The following is a 21078-nucleotide window of genomic DNA, read 5'->3' on the forward strand; positions in this document are numbered from 1 at the left end:
AAAAAATGTGTGCCTTATACATGGCTGAAGCACAATGCAGGCCAATTCAATTCTTGTTTATGGCTTTTATTTATGCCAACGGGGCACAAGGAACTTCGCCGGTGTCGTGTAGATGGAGAAGACATTGATCGGTAAAAATTATAATCAAGTTAATTTTTAATATGCACCTAAAAAAATTGTTGAAATTCGATTGTTAGTTGTAAGACAGCACAGACAACACAAATATGAGTAACAACATTATTAAATACTATTTCCTATTTATGAGTAGTTTATATATAAGTATTATACTTTAATTTTATTGCTTTCTATATCAATGCAGGCCAAGAAATGTGCGAAAAAAAACAAACAGTTTTTCTGTCTCTCATGTCATTAGTCAACCGTCAAGTAAATACATATACCAAGAAAATATGCTAATTTCTATATTGTCATTACTGATTGTATTACATAAATTTAAAATATATATAATAAAGGAAGGAGAAATATATTTCTTTAAGACTCATTATTATTTATTAATTAAAGGGAAAAGATGGTAGGCGTATAGCAATGACAACGCAGTACAAAAGATTTACGAGGTTAATAGCCAAGTGGCCAGTGGATAGCAATAAAGGTGATAGGTTAGTATTTTTTCCAGAGATTACATTATAAATAATCCATTCCTTTTATAAATAACTTAATAGTTATTAACAGGTATCTCCATAGTTATTTTGTGTTTTTTTGTGGAGAGTAATTATTCTAGTATGATGAAGACAAGAAATAGTTTGATACAAAAAAATGTCTTAAAAAAAATTGCAATTACTTTCTGATAAACATATTTGAATTTGATTTTTATTCATTTCTTTGTTAAGAGCAACCAATGCAATATCTTTCCATTGTATGGTACTCAAATATTGTCAATCTGACAATATTATCCCTGCTAAAAACAGACTACTCCATCAGTAGCTATGAAATTGAAGTGTTGCACATCTTGTCATTTAACAAATTACTATGCATATTTATGTCTTGTGACCTAACCTAACTGCTACTTAGATTGCATTATTTCTTTATTGTTTAGGGACCTTGGTAAATTTATTCGAGATACAGTAAAGAGTGCTTTCGAATCATCAAATTCAAAGGATCTCAACTCAGACTTTTGCAATCAGCAATACAATTCATTGAATAAATTAGCTGATAACTACTACAAAAAGAAATACAAGAGAATAAGACAAAGTTCTGCAACAGGTCTAAATACTGAAGAGTGCAATATAATTCTTTCTAATGAAGTGTTAGAATATTTAAAAGAGGAAAATAAAAGTTTCTTTCATAAAATCTTTAAAAAGAATTTAAAATGATTTTCAAACATATAATTCAACAGTGGGTTATCCACAATCATCGATTCTCAACGGATGTCAAGAGATTTAAAGAACACACACCAGTTATGCTACATGAAGTTGTAAATTACCTTCAACCTGGTAATAATGAAATTTTTATTGACATGACATTTGGGGCTGGTGGTCATTCAAAAACAATTCTGAAATCATCTAATTGTAAATTAATTACATTAGACAGAGATCCTAATGCTTATGAAAAGGCTCTTAAATTAGCTGAAAAGTTCCCAAATAGAGTTACACCCCTTTTAGGGAGATTTAGTGAATTACCAAGTTTGTTAGAAAAAAAAGGCATTAAACAGTCAACAGTTGATGGAATACTATTTGATTTTGGTTGTTCATCTATGCAATTAGATAATGGAGAAAGAGGATTTTCCATAAGTAAAAATGGGCTATTAGATATGAGAATGGATGCTGGTAGAGATCCTAATCAAATCACAGCAAGAGAAGTGTTAGCCACAGCCAATGAAAGTGAACTATACAAAATTTTTAAAGTTTATGGTGAAGAAAAAAATGCAGCCAAAATTGCACATACAATTATTCAAGCAAGATATATGATTAAAAACATTGATACCACTGAGGAATTAGTAGATGTAGTCGATTCTTGTTGCCCTAATGAATATCGTTTAGATAAGCTTCAACGACCACAATCAAATGCCACAAAAATTTTTCAAGCACTTCGAATATTCGTAAACAATGAACTTAATGAATTGAATTATGGCATGGTCTTAGCTAAATACTATTTGAAACTCAATGGTAGATTAATTACAATATGTTTTCATTCTCTTGAGGATACAATTGTCAAACGTCATATAGCAGGCAATATTGTCAATGAAACCGCCAACCCTGTTCCTTTAAGATACTTAAACCCCTTGTTAGTACAAGATCAAGACACAATCAATCATTTTTTGGATACCCCTTGGAAACAATTAAATAAGCATGTTGATATCCCAACTGAAGAAGAAGTTTTACGAAATCCTAGAAGTAGAAGTGCTAGGTTGCGAGCTGCAATCAAAATCAAGTAAAAACAAATGTATTTCTGGATAGTTGTAGTAAAGTGTTACTCTATATTTTGTTTTGATATTTACAATTATGATTGAAGCATTGTTAGTACCCCTGTAAGCATATTTCATAAGCAAAAATCACAAATCACAAACCCCAGTGTAAAGTTGTCCATGACATGTGTTATTCATGTTGCTATTTACCAATAAATAAATACATAATATAATTTACCTTAAAAATCATTCTATTGTAATTAAGAAGAAAATGTTTTGACAATGCACATAACATGAAAATCTGTGTTTTAATATTTACTATTAGCAAAACAGAGTTGATTCATGGCAACCACAATAAATAAGGATACAATTGTAATGTTTAGCTCATTTATTTGATTATAATATTTTGTTGATTTGATTCTTACAAGTAATTTAAAAAGAATCTGTAAACAGTGAGGATGCAGCTTTTTGAGATTTGATATATATTCTACTACAATACAGGAAAATGCTTATTAATATTCAAGACTTGCATTCATTATAAAATTTGTTTAATGGTGAGCATGATATCACTGAAATTAATGATAAAAATAAACAATTTAAATGCATTGAATAGAATTCAAAAGTAAACTAAACAAGATCTGTTTTTTAAACATAACATTCATTTATTTCCTTCAAAAATACTACTTATCCAATGGAATGTTGTTAAAATATATTAAACACTTATAAATAAGTTGCTTGAGGCAGTGGGAATTTCAGCTATGTATTTACAAACATTATTTTTCCAACCATAAGAAAAATTCAAATTTTAAAAGAACATGTAAATACTTAGTATCAATTATATTTCATTAAAAGCATCGATTTTCAAGCATTTTATTACTCCTATGCTAAATAATAAACTCCATTTTTAAATGTATTTACAAAAATAGTTGAAGGGCAACTACAACAATTACTAATCAGTATAATATTTTATATCATAGGATTTAGGATAAATTATCATATCTTGATTGACAGATGTATTCAAAATTGTTAATATCACAACTACATAATGTTATCTTTCTTCACTTTACAAATTTATCCAAAACTATATTATTAAACCAAAGGCCCCTTTTTTGGAGAAACATAAGAGTGCCATACTATAATGTTTATGTGAGGCTATTCCTTGAGATGGAACCTTAGCTAGTAAAGCATAAGGTTTACAGTTTTCATAAAATCTAATCTTGCTATTAGTTTAATGTCTTATCTAATAATTTATGTCTGAACTAAACATGTAATCAATGTGAGTTTTATTTTGAGAAAATTAACATTTCTTTAAATAGATAAGGTTAGGCTGCATTAGTATCATATAGTTAAGTTTGAAATATTTTTTCAATGTTATATTTAAATATATGTATAATTTTATAACATGTAGTTTTATAATAGTAAGTAAATCATAACTTAATTTTCATGTCTACCAAGGCCCTTGTACTCCAATGAAGCCTCACAACACTAATCCTGTTATGTTCTGTTAACAGAGGACAAGACGTTTGCTTTAGCTCGGTCAGTAGCTGCTGCCGCTGCTTCGCGCATTTCTTTAAGTGTGTGGGTCACTGTGTGTTGCGGTACTTGACGTGGAAACATATTGCTTAGTACATAGTTAAAACCATTCACCTGGAATAAACAACAAATGAACAAATACATTCAAATCTCTTGTGAAATCCACATATCAACCCATTAAAAGCTACAACTAAGAGATACTGACTTGGAACTTTAAAACTTACTTATAACCTAAAACTACCTGGAGCAAGGAATTTTACCTGCATGTTTTTTTGAATACATAAATTGATAAACCCTTCTTCTCTACCTCTTCTTATTTTCTTAACCCTCTGTCTTATTTTTCTATAATATTACTATTATTTCTACTGCCTTATTCATATACAATAAATGAGTTTCATTGTACCATTTTTGCGAAGGTGCCAAGGTGCAGTTACATCAATAAACTGCACCATTGTCTCAATGTCATACCACTGATATAATTCATCCTCAGGTATTGAAGTATTTTTGATCCCACACAGTGTAAATACAATTTGACAGAAAGAGATAAAACAGTACTATAGTTAAATCAGTGCAACTGGACTGATTTTACTTTACACAACATGGTTATAAACTGGTGTCTCACCAACAAATAAGTTAATTAATAATCAGCAAAACAAATATTTTGTCCATTTAAATTCTATCATTATACATCTAAATCTCACCATCTGCGATGCATTCTTGCGGAAACGGTCAACTCCAAATGCTCGTATAGCACGAGAGAATCCAAATACTTGTGAGTCAACCCATGCAGACCTAAGTGCCACTGTTTGAGAAGCACCTGATGGCCTGTATTCCACTCTTTCAACCACACTCTAGAGAAAGAAGATATATTGTATGTATCCAATTTAATGTTAAAGTAGTTGAATTCCTTGCTCAAAAATTGTATTTAACAAATAGTTAATTATACTGACCATAACTTTGGTATAGCCTAGATTTCTGGTGTATGTTATCAGAACTTTCTTTTCGGGATCTACAAAACTCTCCTCAATAATTTTTACAGATTTTGCATTGAAAAATCTGAAAAATAAATATATTTATTTGTCACCTTTCTAAAATTTGAAATTGCTAAGTTTTATATTAATGATATAAAAGTAATAATTAAGTTAAGCCAATATTTAGAATAAAATCATAATATCAAAGAAGTTAATAGAATCATGCAGTAGAAAGAACATAAATACAAAAACAATAGCAAAATGTTGTAAAAACAGTCATGATTTCTTTATTAATTAAATTTACTAATAAAGTATTAATTGAAGTTACTCTTATATGCAGATTGAACTTTATGTGTTAAACATAAACTTAACTTAACTAACTACTCTGTAAACTTTCAGTATGTCTTACTTAAAATAAAATATTAAATGTTCATGCTGTGAACTTATTAAATTATTATTACATTTAATTTAAAAAAAAAATTATTATATACTTTTATCCAATTTACGGCATCTTACCTTTCTCCCCATTTTGGCACTCTATTAGTTTTAGTTAACAATCTTTTTGTGTACAGACATCCATCTTTAACATATCTAGTCCAAGTATCTTCAGATAGAACATGTGTGCTGAAAAATATATATATTCATAGTAACCATTATGTCCATTAATCAGTAAACATATTACAGTTTAAAACCATTAATATTGTAATACCTTTGTGGATTAGGATATCTCCTCCAATATCCTAGTGCAACTTGATCCCAACTATAGTTGAAAACAGTTGTGTTTTCAAAATATCTTGCCATTATAAAACTTACCGAAATGCAGAATTAAAACAAAATATTGACCTCACTGCATCATGATTAACAAAGAACCTGTTAACAGATATCACATATTTCTGAATGTATCATTACATATACTATTACATTACTATTACATATATTGGGAACAAGGTCAAATTAAATTAAGATTACTACATACAGATTTATAGATATATAAATATAAGAAGATATAGATGGTCTTATTTTTTTAGAATCTTACTATAAAAATAAAGTAACTTAAAAACTGAATCATGAACGTAAACTATAAACCTTTAAAAGCACGTTGTCTGCATTGGTTATACAACACGTTTATAAGATTAAATAAATTTAACAAAAAAAACAGTTATGTAATAAACATTATAGTCTTAGTAAATTTGTATCAAACATATTATACATATATCAAAAATAAGTACGAATTACCTGGACTTATATTTCTTAGCCGGAAAAATACAGGAACTTGTTATGTTTTTCTACTTTAAAGCCCGTGAGTGATAATTTCTACTAAAACGTATTTCATTAGAATACCAATGTACTTGTAACGTTAATCCATAGTTACTGTGTCTCAAATTTCTGTTATTCTAATCTGATAAAAATATTATTAGTAATCAATATTGAATATTATTGATAATTTTTTTGAGTTTGAAAGTTGATATCAAAAACCATAGATCATTCATAATACACTAATGTCACAGACTAGAATAGACAGTGATGCCAACTCCTATAGAATTTAAAAAAAAACACTTTTTGAACGGATTAAAGCTCACATAGCTTATTATTAAAAACTTATAATTTTTTACATAATTCTAAACTTTAAATTGATATCGACAAAAAGAAGACGAGTTTTTGCAAAAATTACTCACGGTGTCTTCTATTTTCGCGGATTGTTTGTCTTGGGGTTTTATTTGGATATTATTGGATCCCAGCTTTTTGATAATTTTAGGCCGTCTTCTCTATTGAAATTAAGGTCTTTAATCCGTTCAAAAAGTGTTTTTCTTAATGTGTAAAAGCTACAAAAGACAAGCCTATAGAATTTCCCCCCTCGAACGAATAAGAATGAATTAAAAATACCTTTGTTATAGTCTCGGTTTCAAATATGCATTAAAATTACATAATAATAATGAAATAGCTGCTTTTCAATTTTGGAGTATTATTTTTTTCTTAAATATTATACTTATATCCACTTTATATATGGTTTAGTTCGTTGCTTGAGGAAAAAATACTTGAAACCCCCTTCGGGGCGCTTTATACCCCGCATATCTTGATTCCCCCTAAATTTACTAATCAATATTGTAAATTATCTATGGTGGTAATTGTAATGCTTTTACAATTGTTATTTGTTTTTTTTTTCAATAAATGATGCTACCCCTGAATAAATCTGTGAAATAACTACAATTTCCCTCCCTTGCCTTTCAAGCCCGCTTCAGTTCAGACCCTAAAATGATCACATATTTAATAGAATAGATAAAAACAATTTGCACTTAATTTGTTTAGGATTCACAAATAAATACAATACAGGCAACTGGAAACTACGGAGAAAATAGCAGAGACGGAGAGTATACTATTTCGTATTGATTGTGTTACATATCAAGAAGATAATTACAAAATTTCAGCATCGGTTGAGAGATTTTGAGAGAAGAGAGAGAAAATCGATTTTTTTTTGTTTCATGCCATGAGATTCCGGTAGACCTATTGATTCGTGCGCTTCCCGAGAGCCAGCCGTATCGTAGTAGTATTTTAACTTTCAAGTCGTCTCCAAGGAGTATGTTATAAATTATGGTGTGTCATATCCTATCAAAGACTAAATTTAAATTAACTTTTTGAATTTTTAAGTCAGTTGTAGGATCTCTATAAGCTTTTGCAGTAATGAACATTTACAAGGATTATTTACAAAAAATGAGAAGATGGACCCTCGAAAGTGTTTATCTTATATTACATGAAGACATAGTACCAAAACTAAAACATTATGTAAAACTTATTTACTGTACTGAATTTAAAGATGGGTCTTACCATACATATTACGGAGATTTGAAAAAAATTGTTAATAGTTATTCTTTCCATTGGATTGATGTAATGGATGAGTCTATTAGAGTAGCAGATAAACTCTATTATAATATTGACAAAGAAAAGCTTTTACATATAATGGAACATACAATTCACTTACATCAAGTGAAGCAAGTCGATTTCGGTAGGAACTTCCTACCAATCGAATCAGCTATAGAAAAACAAACATATGAAGACATTGAAGGCATGTATAACAATGCTATGGAGAAATTATTACATTTGAGAGAAAAGCTCCAATCCTTGGATACGCAAGAGAGAGTTGAAAAATTTGTCAAGGAGCACTTCTTACTATCGCTAAAAAATAAAAATAGCATTTTTGCCTTTACATATGAATATATTGCATTAGCATTGGCTAAAAACGTTAGTACTGTTATTTAAAATAGCTTGGTCACGGTAAATATGTATTTACTTCATAATTATCGTGCCTGTTATATTATCATATCTATTCTTACCTCCTTGACTTGATTTGGAAATTGCATGTGTTACTAATTGAAAAATAAACCGATATACATACAATTGTCGGCATGTCAACTCTATTATTATTAAAAAGGTTAAGGTAACGAGTCCTTAACTACTTTGAACAATAATATCTTATTCATGATTTATAATGAACATGATTTAAAACTTGTTAATACAGTTTTATTACAGAGCATCCTAGGAGACGATTCACATCACAAGACAACTAAGTATGACTCTCGTGTGTCAAATCTAATAATAATAATAATATTAAAATTGCGTGAAAAAGTCATTGGTAGAAATTCAAATAGCTTGTATTATTTTTAAATAGGGGTGTAATGTATAGCTTAGGTAATCAGTAGTTATACACAATGTATAGTATACGTTTAGGTATAGATATTAGTTAAAACTGTTAACAACCTAATTATATTGAAAAAACCTACGAATTATTGATCACTTATGGATCTATACTTCTAATAGATTGAACGAATTCGAGTCAGCCTAGAAGAAATTAACAAACGTGTCAGCTCAAACCTATGTAATATTCAAGATGAATGCAATGCCAGCCTTACAAGTCTTCTTTATCAACTTTATGACAAGAATAAAGAACATATGACTATATTTAGGCAAGATATACGTTCGTCGTTAGAAATCGCCGAGGTAACATTAATAAAGTTCTATATAATTAACGTGATTATTAAAACATTTGTGCTACAACCTTTTATTTTAACCTAGAATTTAAATGCGCACATTCACAGAAAGTCCTTTGGTACAGAGCCGGGGTTTAAAGCTCTCTCTCTGCTTGGCTATTTACGAGTATTAAGAATTTAAAATTATGTTCGTAACTTAACAGATTAACAAAGCGCTTCAGGCAATAGTTAATTATTCTAGGAATATTATTGCTAAAATAAATACCTTTTACCTTACCCTTTGAACAGTTGGAATTTGTCAGTAAATCTTTTATAGGTTCAACGGAGTATTACGATAATAAAGGATAAAATTGAGGACTCTAAGCATGTTCCAACAGAGCGGCTAAAAGAGGAAGTGGCCTACTGGCGGGAAAAAGTTCAAGAATTTTATATTATATACGACACAATAAAAAAGTTAAATTCAGAAAGGGATACTTTGACAGCTGCTGAAATTATCTACTTAGAGTACGATCACAAGTTAGAAATAAGTAGTTGTAGTCTAATATCTAATAATGTAATACATATAATTAATACTATAGTTACGGTATCCATTGGTAAAGTGGAACTCAATGTTGTTATAAAATACAGGGTTTTAGAGAATCCAGAGAGAACATATGAATCTTCAGAGAATTTAGAGTTGTATGTGCGGCAGCGTTTGGAGCGACTTCACAAATTGAGGCTCAATGCTGCTAAATCGCTTTTCACATTCTTCAGCGTAAAAGGTCCGTGTTTAAAATATAAAATAAGATGTTCTGTTCACATACTTTCCTAAAATAAATTGTTGTTTATTTAATATTATTTATATACTGTATGGTGATAATCATTGTAGGCCCGGACCGGAAATTCTATAGTGACCGAATCGGTACATATTACGTGGACGACTATGGACATAAAGTTTACTTCTATGACTACGGAATGAACATGTTTCATGTTGACTGTAAAGGGAAGTTTATTAACGTAAGGATCTATGTATGGCAATAAATAACAATTTAATTTTTATAATTACGAATGGAACTAAACATTTCATCATTTTAGTTACAAACAAATGAAAACGATATTTACTTTTACGACTGTTATGGCCGTTACACGATTAAAAATGGTGAAAAATTATACCAAGTTGCTCCATGTAGTAGTCTCTATAAGTTAGAGAACGATGTTAGAGTTAAAGTTACAAAGGATTGTGGTCACTCAGATCGACCTAACTACGAGTGTAAAATGGAAGTAAAAGATCCGTTAGACTTTGAAATACTGCCGAAATCTAAACCGGTTGATAAAAAAGGTGACATTTTATGATTATTTCACATTAACATTTATAAAACTGTTTGCTTGACTAATTTACTTCGGGTGTCTGCAGAGAAACTAGATACAGACACAGTTAATTACCTATGGAACAATTTTGGTCACATTTTACCAGACGCATTACATGATGTTGCAAAAGCACAGCCAAAGAATCCAATTCACTTTTTGGCACATAAACTGCTTTACCACAAGTAAGTTCTAATTGCCAATTAAACATTAAACCTAAAACATTTCAAAAAATAGTATAATATCTATCACACCGGTGATGGATGCTGCTGAAGTTTCAGTTCTTTTATAAAAACATTATAATTGTGAAACAGGTATAGACGCACTATTACCGAGATTGATAAGGAGAAACAAAAAGCTCATGAGTATCGTGAGCTGATATTCAGAAAACGTAAAGAGGTGACGTGTTTTAATTATTTTAATACTTTTATCCTCCAACTGCTCATTATGGATACTATCTTGGCATCTTTACTATAACGATAACTGCCAGACATTTTATTTGACTTGCTGTAGTATTAGCTTATCAATTACAGTGTTAATTAAAAAAAACATTTCAGAAAGCAAAAGAGCTTGCAAAGAACTGGAGAGAAAAACAAGTGAAACCTTCTAAACCCGAGGCTTCAGATGCTTCTGAGGAATGGTTTGCCTACGATACTTACGTCGCTAAACAGGAGTTCATTAAATCATTAGAAAATTATAGCAAATAAATGCTAATGTGTCAGTCATTTCATTTTTTTGTCGTTCATACTACAAAGAAAAAAATCTATACTCAAAGTTGACCAAAAATATCGCGTTTATGGAAAATCCTTCATACCTTTACTACGCAACATATATTTGTTTCATTGAATGCGCTAGTATCAAGTATTACGGGATTCACTCACACTCTGGCTCTGAGACCCAGTGTTATGGCCTCCAAAATGAGAAACTTTCAGCGCTTCCTGTCCTGTGCCACCTAACGCAATTGCTGGCTTTTAACTGCAGCATGTCCCCTCCACTCTCTTTGTCTTCTCTACTGTTGTAATCTTTTACATTTACCAAAATACCGAAATTTACTAGTTACTTTATAGGTCCTGTCCTTGTATCGTCTCATGTGGAGACTTATTCGGCATTTCCCTGGTTGATCCTGAGTCCAGCTAATTACTGGATAGCTATATTTTTTTTTAAATAAATGATTCCTACTTACTAGCCTATCAGGCACGCAGTCGGGCAGATATTATGTGAGCTACATAGCAGACAGTCGAAGTCTGTCCTTTCTTAAAAAAGGACGTTATTAATTAAGAGGGTTGGCGTCTCTCGCCGGGCCCGGGCGACAACTACTCCGGAAAAATCGTCATGATAATTTTATGGGCGAGTCGAAGCCCGCTGACGGGCGCCACTCGCGTTACCAATACCTCTTGTACTATAAATGTCAGTGACATGTTTGACAATCTTGCCGCAGAATATTTCCAGCTGCGATCTGTGCTACATGATCTGTTATCATGCTATATTACATCACGCAACTGTTATCTCACTGCCTATAGGCTCCCTAGGGCAAAGTAACAGAAAAAATATGGAAAAAATATTACTTTTTTTAGAGCTCCCGTTACGTGTATTCTGATTTCTTAACATAATATAAATTCGTAACATAATCAACACGTTTTTCATGACAGTATTATTATTATAGTTTGAACAAGATTTGAATAACTAAATAATAGCACAGTAGCACTTTATTACCATGAGAACGAGGGACATACAATTTATTAAAATAATATTTTCATATGGAACATTGCTCACAACTCTTGACCGGTGCTCCCAAATACGAGCCATATATGAACTTCTCTCTCACCCACTTAGATGTTTGTTCATGGGCTGCGATGACTACCATTTTTGGGCGTTCCGTAGACTAGCTATATAAGCATTACAACTATGTCAATAAAAAGCCACGCAAAGGTACGTACAGGTATTTATTTATTGTTCAAGCGTCTACAAGATATAAGGAGACACACGCATCGACTTTCAATTGAAAGCTAAATTAAAATAGAAAACAACCAGACAAACTACAGACTTTCGCATACATAAAATAAAACAAAAAATCTACCTGACATGTTACCCACTGATTCGCAGTCTGTCAACTTCATGCGCATTGCATGGACAGTAACGCTACTGATATTTATCATGTCTCGGGACAAAATCCAATGATAATTTAAAATGTATAACAATGCCAAGACGTTGTACAGCCCAAACAATTCTTACTTCAAACATCCATTGTAAAGATGCCAATCGGAAAAAAGTATTCAATTGCAGTTTCGTTAAATCTTCTAATTAAATTTGTGAAATAAGAATACACAGCTGTACATTATACAATATAAATTTTTCACGAATTCACATTTTAGAATCTAATATTCCGCTCGAGCAGGTACAAAAGTATATTTTTTATTTACACGCAAGAGGAAATATAACTAAGTAATCTACGGGTTTGTTAAGGTTTAAAATCAACAATATTTTGCTTTACTGAAATTTTTAATTGAAAAATTTAGTCACATTCGATATGGTTGTATTTAGTGTTACCTCTAAGTACAAAAGCAATTTACACCAAAATAAGACAATATGACCTGAGATATTAAATCAAAGATTATTAAAAAAAAGAAAAATACTATAATGTGGTCTAATTCTGTGTTTTACTAAGCTAAATTACGACTATACGAAACATTTGGATTTGACTATGTAGTTAGTTTATTTACAGATAAAAAGATACATGTATCATCATGCCGAAAAGTAAGTTTCCAAGTATAACAGTAATTTAGATAAGTTTGTTATATTATCATGTTTTAGACATTGCAATGTTGAAATACACAAGGACGTAATGATTTAGATGTTTAAAGAACTAAGTAAATCGCCTTAAACATACAAAAATTAAAGTCATTTAATTGAAAAATACAAGTGACATAAGTAAATTTATGTTATATATTAACATAAAAGAATTTAACAACTATTGTATATGCAAATAGGTTTATTGATTTATAATTAATGCTTCTATTTTACATCTAATATTATGACATTTATGAAAGTCAAATTACTAACAAAAAAACTACCTACGAAACGAAAACAAAAAACACCCAATCGAAAAAAATCTCGTGTGCTGTCATTAAATATAGAATATTGTTTTAGGGGATTTGAACTTTGTGCCACACAAATTAATCAAGTAATTTCTTGCTTATATTGCCGTGGAGCGGGCGTTATTAAGAGCGCACACAAAATTGTCTAAGACCGACCACGGCACAGATAATAATTGATGAAAGAGTATTAAGAGAACATACATATTAACGTACCAAAGACAGCGCGATCGTTAAAGTTATAAAAACAAATTATATCGACTAACTAATTAGCATTTCCAAAGTAACGATCGATGCGCTGAGGTTACCAGAAGCAATCCCGCATTCATAAAAGGAGTCTAACTCTATGTACAGTAAGAAATGTTGCCAATATTAAAATTTGGAACGCATAAAATGGCATAGGCTTATTTAACCAAGAATTAACACACAATTTTCAAATGCCATAACTATATCATCTTGGTGGGTAAACACTAGACCCTAACAGCAACCACATATCTACATCTCAAAACTCAATTAATTTTTTAGATTTTTTAAATAATTAAAACGATAAGAACTTTTATACTATGTAGTTATAGTGTAAATAATTAATTGTACAAAATTTATATTTTAAAAGACCATAGAATTTGACCAGCAAATGTATATTGCTATAAATCCGGCTATGTAAATAAATGGTTGCTAATTTGGTGCCTAGTTTGAACCCAGAGACTCGGCAATCTCAGTCTGGCAGTCGAATGTCTCCGAGCTGTCAGTGTGCTCCGGGTAGAACTCCCTGTAGATTTTGTCCAGTAATCCTTGCCTAAAAATAAAAAATATTATTAAATTAAATGCAATAAAAACTAGGATTTTTTATGTAGACGATAGTAGGGATTGAAACAATACATCTAGTATTTCTTTTGTATATGCAAAATATAGGTAATTTAAAAAAAATCGCGGTAGTTTAAGACTTAGCCCTAACAATTATTTGAAATTCATCTAAAATTTAAATTATGCCGGTAAAGTCTTAAGATACCCCGTCAAACACCACAAATCCGATTAATAATGACATGAACCTGAATCAAAACAATATCATATAAACTTTATCTTCGTAAATTTTAAACAAATTAGAGGCTTGTAATATAAAGCAAACTCATACTTAGCAGCTAGGCCACCTCCTGGCGGAAGGCCTGGGATGTTTTCCTCCACCAACTGTTTAAGAACTCGCGAGAAACGCGAGGAGGCGTCTTCGTCATCTGCACCGGCGTTTGCTTGAATAAACGCTGTAATATTATACAAACATGCTTAAATTTTGTTTAATGTGTGAGGTAAAGGTTAGCCGCTAAATGTTGAAACTAAAATAATTGTGTATTTATTTTAATCCATAAAATAAGCCAATATCCTCAAAGCTGATGGACTAAGGCTGCTTAGTAATTAGTAAAACGAAAAAAAAATATTTTAAAAACTTAAATATTGTAAATGATTTTCTTTAAAGCTACACTTCACAAAAAGTCACTGTGACCACGCACGCTGAAAAGCACGCGTCGGTAATTATTTTAAAAATAATAATAAATTATGTAAATAATTATAAGTTTTTAATAATAATACATAGCATCAATCCGTTCAAAAAGTGTTTTTCTTAAGCCACTATTTCTTTCTTTCTTTATTAATATTTATTATACAAGGCACGACACGACACACGAACGAGCCTTAAAATAAAATACCGCCGCCTTTTGTCAGTGTTTATTCATTGTGCATCAATCAGTCTCACACGCTACTTATGAATATATGTTAGTTATGATATTACCGCATATTAGGTTTTAATAACGTGCTGCATATGTTTAAACTTCATTTTATATTTATGGTTTTCCTATTAATAATAAACTATTTCGAACAAAATGTATTGTAGACACCAGACTATCCCTTTATTCGACTTCAAACCAGGTTTGTAATATTTACGTGCTTATTTTAGCAACATTACGAGTCAGATTAAACATAACTTAAACAGTACAGAGCGAGAGTTAAATCTACGTCTGTGGCTAAAGATTGTTTCAAGGTGAAGAAAAACGTGTATTCCTAACTCATGAGGCATTACAACTTTGAAGTCCGTATTGTGTGGTTCTTTAAATAATTTATTTGTTTTTTTTACTTCTTATATTTCTAGAAGTTGTTATCTTAAAAAAGCAACATGCATAACATTCGTGCGTACATAATCTGCAATATATCGTTAAACGTGGAATCGATAAGCCTATATGTAATAAATTACCATACACGTTACGTCATAAATCAACTAGTTAGGCTTCATCGTGTTTTGACTACAGAACATCGGTGTACGCGAGAAGCACAACACGTTCATTGCTTTAACCCTCCGATGTTAATTCCCCGCCAATTTAAATTAATTTATAAAAGGGGGCAAGGACCAAAGCAATGAAACGATCCGTTCATTTTCAAATATTTAATTGGATTAAGAGTACATAACATTTTCAATAGAGTATTAAAATATATGAGAAGACAATACGAATTACATTTTTTATGTGTACATTAGTTTGTACTTAATATCTAAATGTATCTGAGAGCTGTCGATAAACTGATTTAATTAGATGAATAAAATGAGAAATGTCTAATATAGAGATAGCAATAGCCAAAATGTTTTAACATAGAAATAGTTATAAAATTAAATTCTTTTATGATTCGTCAATCTGCGGATTCTAATCGCAAAAGTATTAGAAAGTTCCTATAGAACTATTTAGAACAGCAAATTGCTACGTTCCCATTTACGTTTATATTTATTTACTTCTGCTCACTTAATCGTTAATAAAATTAATAAACAATATATAAACAACAGAAATAGAGCAATATAGCAATTTTCTCTAATCGACCAAATTGGTTCACCAAATACAACACGATTTAAAAATACAAAAGAGACTAATCAAAATAGATCTATGTATAAACATAACAGGTAACAAAATATAATTCATTGGTATTTCTTATATGTAACATTACGTGAATATTGTAGATATTATAGAAAAATATTATTAATATCCAAACAAAAACATAAACAACAAAAATATACTATATTCAATTAATTATCTGTAAATATGTGAATTCTAATGCATCTATTTAAACCAACTGTATAAGATTTATTATAAAGATTTTTTCTGGGAACAATTGTTCATTAGCTGGCGTATAATCTGCGATTCAAAACATCTGTATTATTGCCTACTAGAAAAAAGGTACAATAACACGCTCGAACGTAATTGAATCATTATAAAATAAGTAATAAGAACTTCCCTAAATATTCTGAATGGAATGGAAACTTATCAAACGCTTGAGTTTCATGCAAGGTTTCCACAATAAGCCAAGACATGCGATCATTTATTAACGCTAACACAATGGGCAAACCAAAAGAAAACGATATATATAATTGCGTAACTAATAACTAGCTATAACCGTTAGAAAAAGCCCCGCATATATTTTCATATCATTTTATAATCAGCGAATTTTGATTAAACCGAATCTTTGTTTACGAATCATAATCGTCAATTTAGTAATCCGCCAAATGTCTATTAGCGTCTACGGAATGTTAGCTAAGCTACAAAGAAGTGGTAGGGATGTATGTATGTCGTGGCCCGATCGTAGAAAAATGGTAAAGTCTATGAGACCATATCATGACAATGTCAATGAAAATCAGCGTACCCTGATGCTATCACATGATTTGACTCTTTTATGACGGCATGGATGAAACCTCAGAATAATCTTATTTAAATATGAGATAATAGTAAATCGGCTCTGACGCGTAACTAAGTAGGTTATAAAGCATACTGCTGCAGGCAACTTAGTATTTTATAATCGGATGTGATATTTCGAGTTTTCACTATACATATATAATTTGAGTGTGATTAACTAATCTTAACTATGTTAGAGAAAAAGCTATTCAAGATTAAATAATTGACGTATTTACGGGATAGAAAACGTAGGTATATATTACGCCTAGTTAAACTAGAAGATTTTTTTTATTGCGCCACCCTGTATAAACTCTTGTTAACCATAAGATATATGGCACCAAATTAAGACTTTACAATTAATTGCATAATCCTTACACAGATTAAATTTATAATTATAGATTAATCTCCAAAATCACATAGCGTTATCAAAATATCTTAGACAAATATGGTCTTTAATGAAGTGAACACATTATTATTATACCCTTGACTTATTGTATACATAAGTGTATCAATTAGTATTTAAATGTTTTTAACCATGCAATTTTAAATATAAGGAAATTACCCATTTATAAAGACTTACTTAAATATTAAGGTTTTTTTGACAGACAGGACTTATTTGCCAGACACAATTAGACTAAGAGGAGATAAATAGATGGTAAAATTCGGTGTTATAAATAACACTATGTATTATCTAAAATTCGTTACTACTTATATTGAATTATTTATGTTCTAAAACATATCCTATACCTATATGTACTGTAACCAGTTCTCTATGTACTATTTAGTTGGACTGATTCTGTAAAATAAATAGTCCTACAATATTTATGAAAAATATTGTCTAAAATACAATCAATGGTATATATTTTTGTACTAACATTTTCCCTACCATAATAAGTTCCTTATTACAATAGTTTCAGAAAAGGGAGAAAACAGATGAAAGTATAAGATAGTAAAATAATCATAAGCTTTTCCTTTTTCTAAATCTAATAATTCCCAATCTTATATATAAATAAATTTGATTACTTAAATATATGCTAAGGAAATGTCTAAAACGAGTTTAATGGTATCTTATTTTCATTCTTATAGTTTTAGTAATGCTTTTTGTAAATATGTAAATGGGCCTTACTGGTTTAAACTGAGTAGAAAGTAAGTAAGAACTGAATACACAACTCTTGGTCATAACTCACAGTAAACGAAGTTCTAAGTTATAAGATTAATAATAGCTATTTTTCTAGACTAATCCCTGCTTAATAAGTCTAAGTGAAGGTAGATGTAATACCAATCTGTACAGCTTAAGGCTGTGGTCTCTTTATTCTAATAAATTTTTCTGAAAAATTGTTTGACCTGAGATATTTAATTATCTCAAATCCCTACTTGTTTATGGCACACCATATTTGCAATGAAAGACTGTAGTTTTATCATGCATTAGGATTACTAGCATTGTTCTGTTCGTCAGTTTGTCCATCTGTACGTTTTTTTGGTGCTTGGCACGCATGCAATAGTGAGTGATAACAACCTGTGAGCCTTTGTCGAAGTGTTTCATCAAGTTCACGGTCAGCACGCTGAGCTTCAGGATCTGGCTTTGGCGCAGCAGGGAACACAACCAGCACAATGCTCATGTTATCTTTGCTACCCTGAAATTTGAGATGGGTCAAGTAGAATATTTTTCAACTTTATTGTCACTATTGTATAAGATACTTAACTTATGAAATAAAACACAATATTTTAGAAGAAATTCTACCTACTTAATTTTAGCAGCTTAAATTCGCCTATATAACATAGAAAATATTTAATTAAAATCAAATGATCTTAGGAAAAAATCCTTCAAAATTAAATGCCTGTAAAAGAATAAGGTGTGTTTGTTTAGATGGATATATACCATGTGCAAAAAAAATCTTCAATCAAACTATGTAAAACTTCTAAAAGATAGTCTCATGGGATGTTTAAAGGGATGTTTTAGCAGCAAAATACTCCAATATAACATAGAAAATATTAAAATGCCATTAACTTAAAATATTTAATTTATCAAATTTTATTTCAGTAAAATGTATTTTGTTCTTATGCCACAGAAAAAAAAGTGTTTACTAATAACAATTTAAGTAGAATGAAGAACAATCAAAACATGAGTTGGGGTGTGTTTAACCTTTACTGGTATGTATGTTGGTGTAGCAAATGAATCCTTACATTAGCGCATTAAGATTAATACTTTAATTAAATAAAATTAAACAAAGTGATTTAATTCTTTGAATACAATCATGAAATATACTTACCACTTAGAAATAAATATCAGTGTGATGTATTTACCTTATAGAGACAGGTATCAATGACTTGATTGGTGATAGCAACAAGGTCATCTGTTAACTGTAGTAGTGAATGTACATATGCACAAAGGGCTTCATTACTCATCACATCCCATACTCCATCACATGCCAGCACCAAGAACTCGTCTTCAGACTCTAGTCGTTCATGACATGATACTTCAGGCTCAGGGGAGACAAGCTGCTCGCATGGCCCACGATCCAACACCTTCTTATATTCATAGTCGCCCAAAGCACGAGACACTGCTAGACTACCATTGACTCTCTGTATCATTACTGTACCTCCCGCTTGAACAATTCGCGATTTTTCTGATGGTAGCTCAGGTTTATGGTCGCGTGTCGCAAATATAGGTGCCCCATTTCGGGCTAAAACAGCTCGGGAATCTCCACAGTTTGCTATATAAATCTGTTTAGGCGATACAAACGCGCAGACTGCTGTCGACCCAGACTTCTCCACTCCATTTGACAGATCCGGTAATTCTCTCATTTTTTTATCGAGATCAAGAAACCCGGCACGTATGGCCTCCGCTATATCATCCCGTCTAAACTCCTCCGTTTGTAAGATACATTCTAAAAGATTGTCTGCACAATGCGCGGACACTCGAGCACCCGCGTGGCCATCGAATACAGCGAAATACGACCAATCTGACAACGTTCCATTTAGTGTTAATTGAGCGTGGTGAGCATCTTCCATCTCCACGCGCCAGCCCTGCATTGACGCCACGCCATAGCGCAGACCGTTACCTTCCCCGCTCTCATTGTATTTCTTAGTCTCAGGTTTGTTTAAAAAAGCCCCCATTCTGATACCCTCCTTAATGATTCACTAACCGCACATACTTTCTGCACCATCAGGCACTTAAATTAATTTAGCGTAAAAGAGGTACACAAAATGTACGATACTATGATCTCGTCTCACAGAAGAAACCTCACTAGACTGTCAAATGATCAAAAAATTTATATCTAAATAAAGCTGTTTGAATTGCTTCTACGTATTTGGATCACTGAATTTATTGCACAATACACAACTGTTTGTAAAAATGCAAAAATTGTAGAACTTAGAACTGGATGACAAATCGTATTCTTTACGAAATAGTTCGTACTTCGTATTTCGTAAAACGAAAATGTAACTCACTAGAATGAATAGCGGTAGCGGACATAAATAGCAATTGTCTATGGAATTTTTTTCAATCGCATCGGTCACAGAGCATAGCATACTAATTTCATTATAGTTTTTATAAAATAACCGTAGCTCCAATTATTGGATAATCCTAAATATTGGAGGTTTATTGTAGAGCATAGATATAGAATAAATAAAACAATTAGAAAGGTTTATTTCATATATATGCTGCGCACAAAACATGATATAGTCTGCACTACCACGTTTTTTATCTTCAAAACAAAAAAATTAGTTCAAAAATTTAATCGAAACCAATAAATTGATATGAATGTTTCACAATGCTTAGTATGAAAATGAACTATCATTGCACATAACCTAACAAATACTAAATAAGTCTCATCGATAAATTGTTCTAATTGATTGACTTCAAATAATGTGATTCTACTCAATCCAACTTATTTTAATTAACGATGTACGACCAAATGAAACTGAGTTGATTACTGAAATCGCGAATAAGCCTTAATCTCAATTGAAAATGTATCCAAACGATGATTAAAATATCATTAATTGATAGCGACATAGTACACATACACACATCTATGGACTGTGACTGTTGTGTGGCGTACAGTACAGACAATTGACTTACTTTCTCCTTCTCAGACG

General features: G+C 31.0%; 4 protein-coding genes across 4 annotated transcripts; 2 read left to right on the forward strand and 2 right to left on the reverse strand.

Moving 5' to 3' along the window:
- The first annotated feature begins 1180 nt into the window (after nucleotides 1-1180).
- Nucleotides 1181-2434, forward strand: LOC123716065 (probable methyltransferase-like protein 15 homolog). The gene has a single exon (XM_045671583.1). The coding sequence runs from the start codon at nucleotides 1325-1327 to the stop codon at nucleotides 2387-2389; it is 1065 nt and encodes a 354-aa protein (XP_045527539.1). The 5' UTR covers nucleotides 1181-1324; the 3' UTR covers nucleotides 2390-2434.
- A 299-nt stretch (nucleotides 2435-2733) lies between these two features.
- On the reverse strand, nucleotides 2734-6320 carry LOC123716066 (protein preli-like). Its single transcript, XM_045671584.1, has 6 exons — nucleotides 6100-6320; nucleotides 5573-5733; nucleotides 5380-5487; nucleotides 4843-4948; nucleotides 4594-4743; nucleotides 2734-4006 (listed from the first exon to the last, which is right to left on the reverse strand). The coding sequence occupies exons 2-6, from the start codon at nucleotides 5662-5664 to the stop codon at nucleotides 3854-3856; spliced, it is 609 nt and encodes a 202-aa protein (XP_045527540.1). The 5' UTR covers nucleotides 5665-5733; nucleotides 6100-6320; the 3' UTR covers nucleotides 2734-3853.
- Nucleotides 6321-7429: 1109 nt separating this feature from the next.
- On the forward strand, nucleotides 7430-10915 carry LOC123716201. Its single transcript, XM_045671820.1, has 9 exons — nucleotides 7430-8100; nucleotides 8677-8856; nucleotides 9163-9350; nucleotides 9474-9607; nucleotides 9715-9842; nucleotides 9921-10164; nucleotides 10240-10375; nucleotides 10505-10589; nucleotides 10748-10915. Exons 1-9 carry the CDS (start codon nucleotides 7543-7545, stop codon nucleotides 10895-10897), a joined length of 1803 nt encoding a protein of 600 aa, XP_045527776.1. The 5' UTR covers nucleotides 7430-7542; the 3' UTR covers nucleotides 10898-10915.
- Nucleotides 10916-12116: 1201 nt separating this feature from the next.
- Nucleotides 12117-20443, reverse strand: LOC123716014 (protein phosphatase 1B-like). The gene is made up of 4 exons (XM_045671481.1): nucleotides 19285-20443; nucleotides 18497-18614; nucleotides 14415-14538; nucleotides 12117-14078 (listed from the first exon to the last, which is right to left on the reverse strand). The coding sequence occupies exons 1-4, from the start codon at nucleotides 20095-20097 to the stop codon at nucleotides 13970-13972; spliced, it is 1164 nt and encodes a 387-aa protein (XP_045527437.1). The 5' UTR covers nucleotides 20098-20443; the 3' UTR covers nucleotides 12117-13969.
- Between the last annotated feature and the right edge of the window lie 635 nt (nucleotides 20444-21078).

This window comes from Pieris brassicae, chromosome 11 (genome assembly GCF_905147105.1).
Source record: "Pieris brassicae chromosome 11, ilPieBrab1.1, whole genome shotgun sequence".
NCBI lineage: Eukaryota > Metazoa > Arthropoda > Insecta > Lepidoptera > Pieridae > Pieris > Pieris brassicae.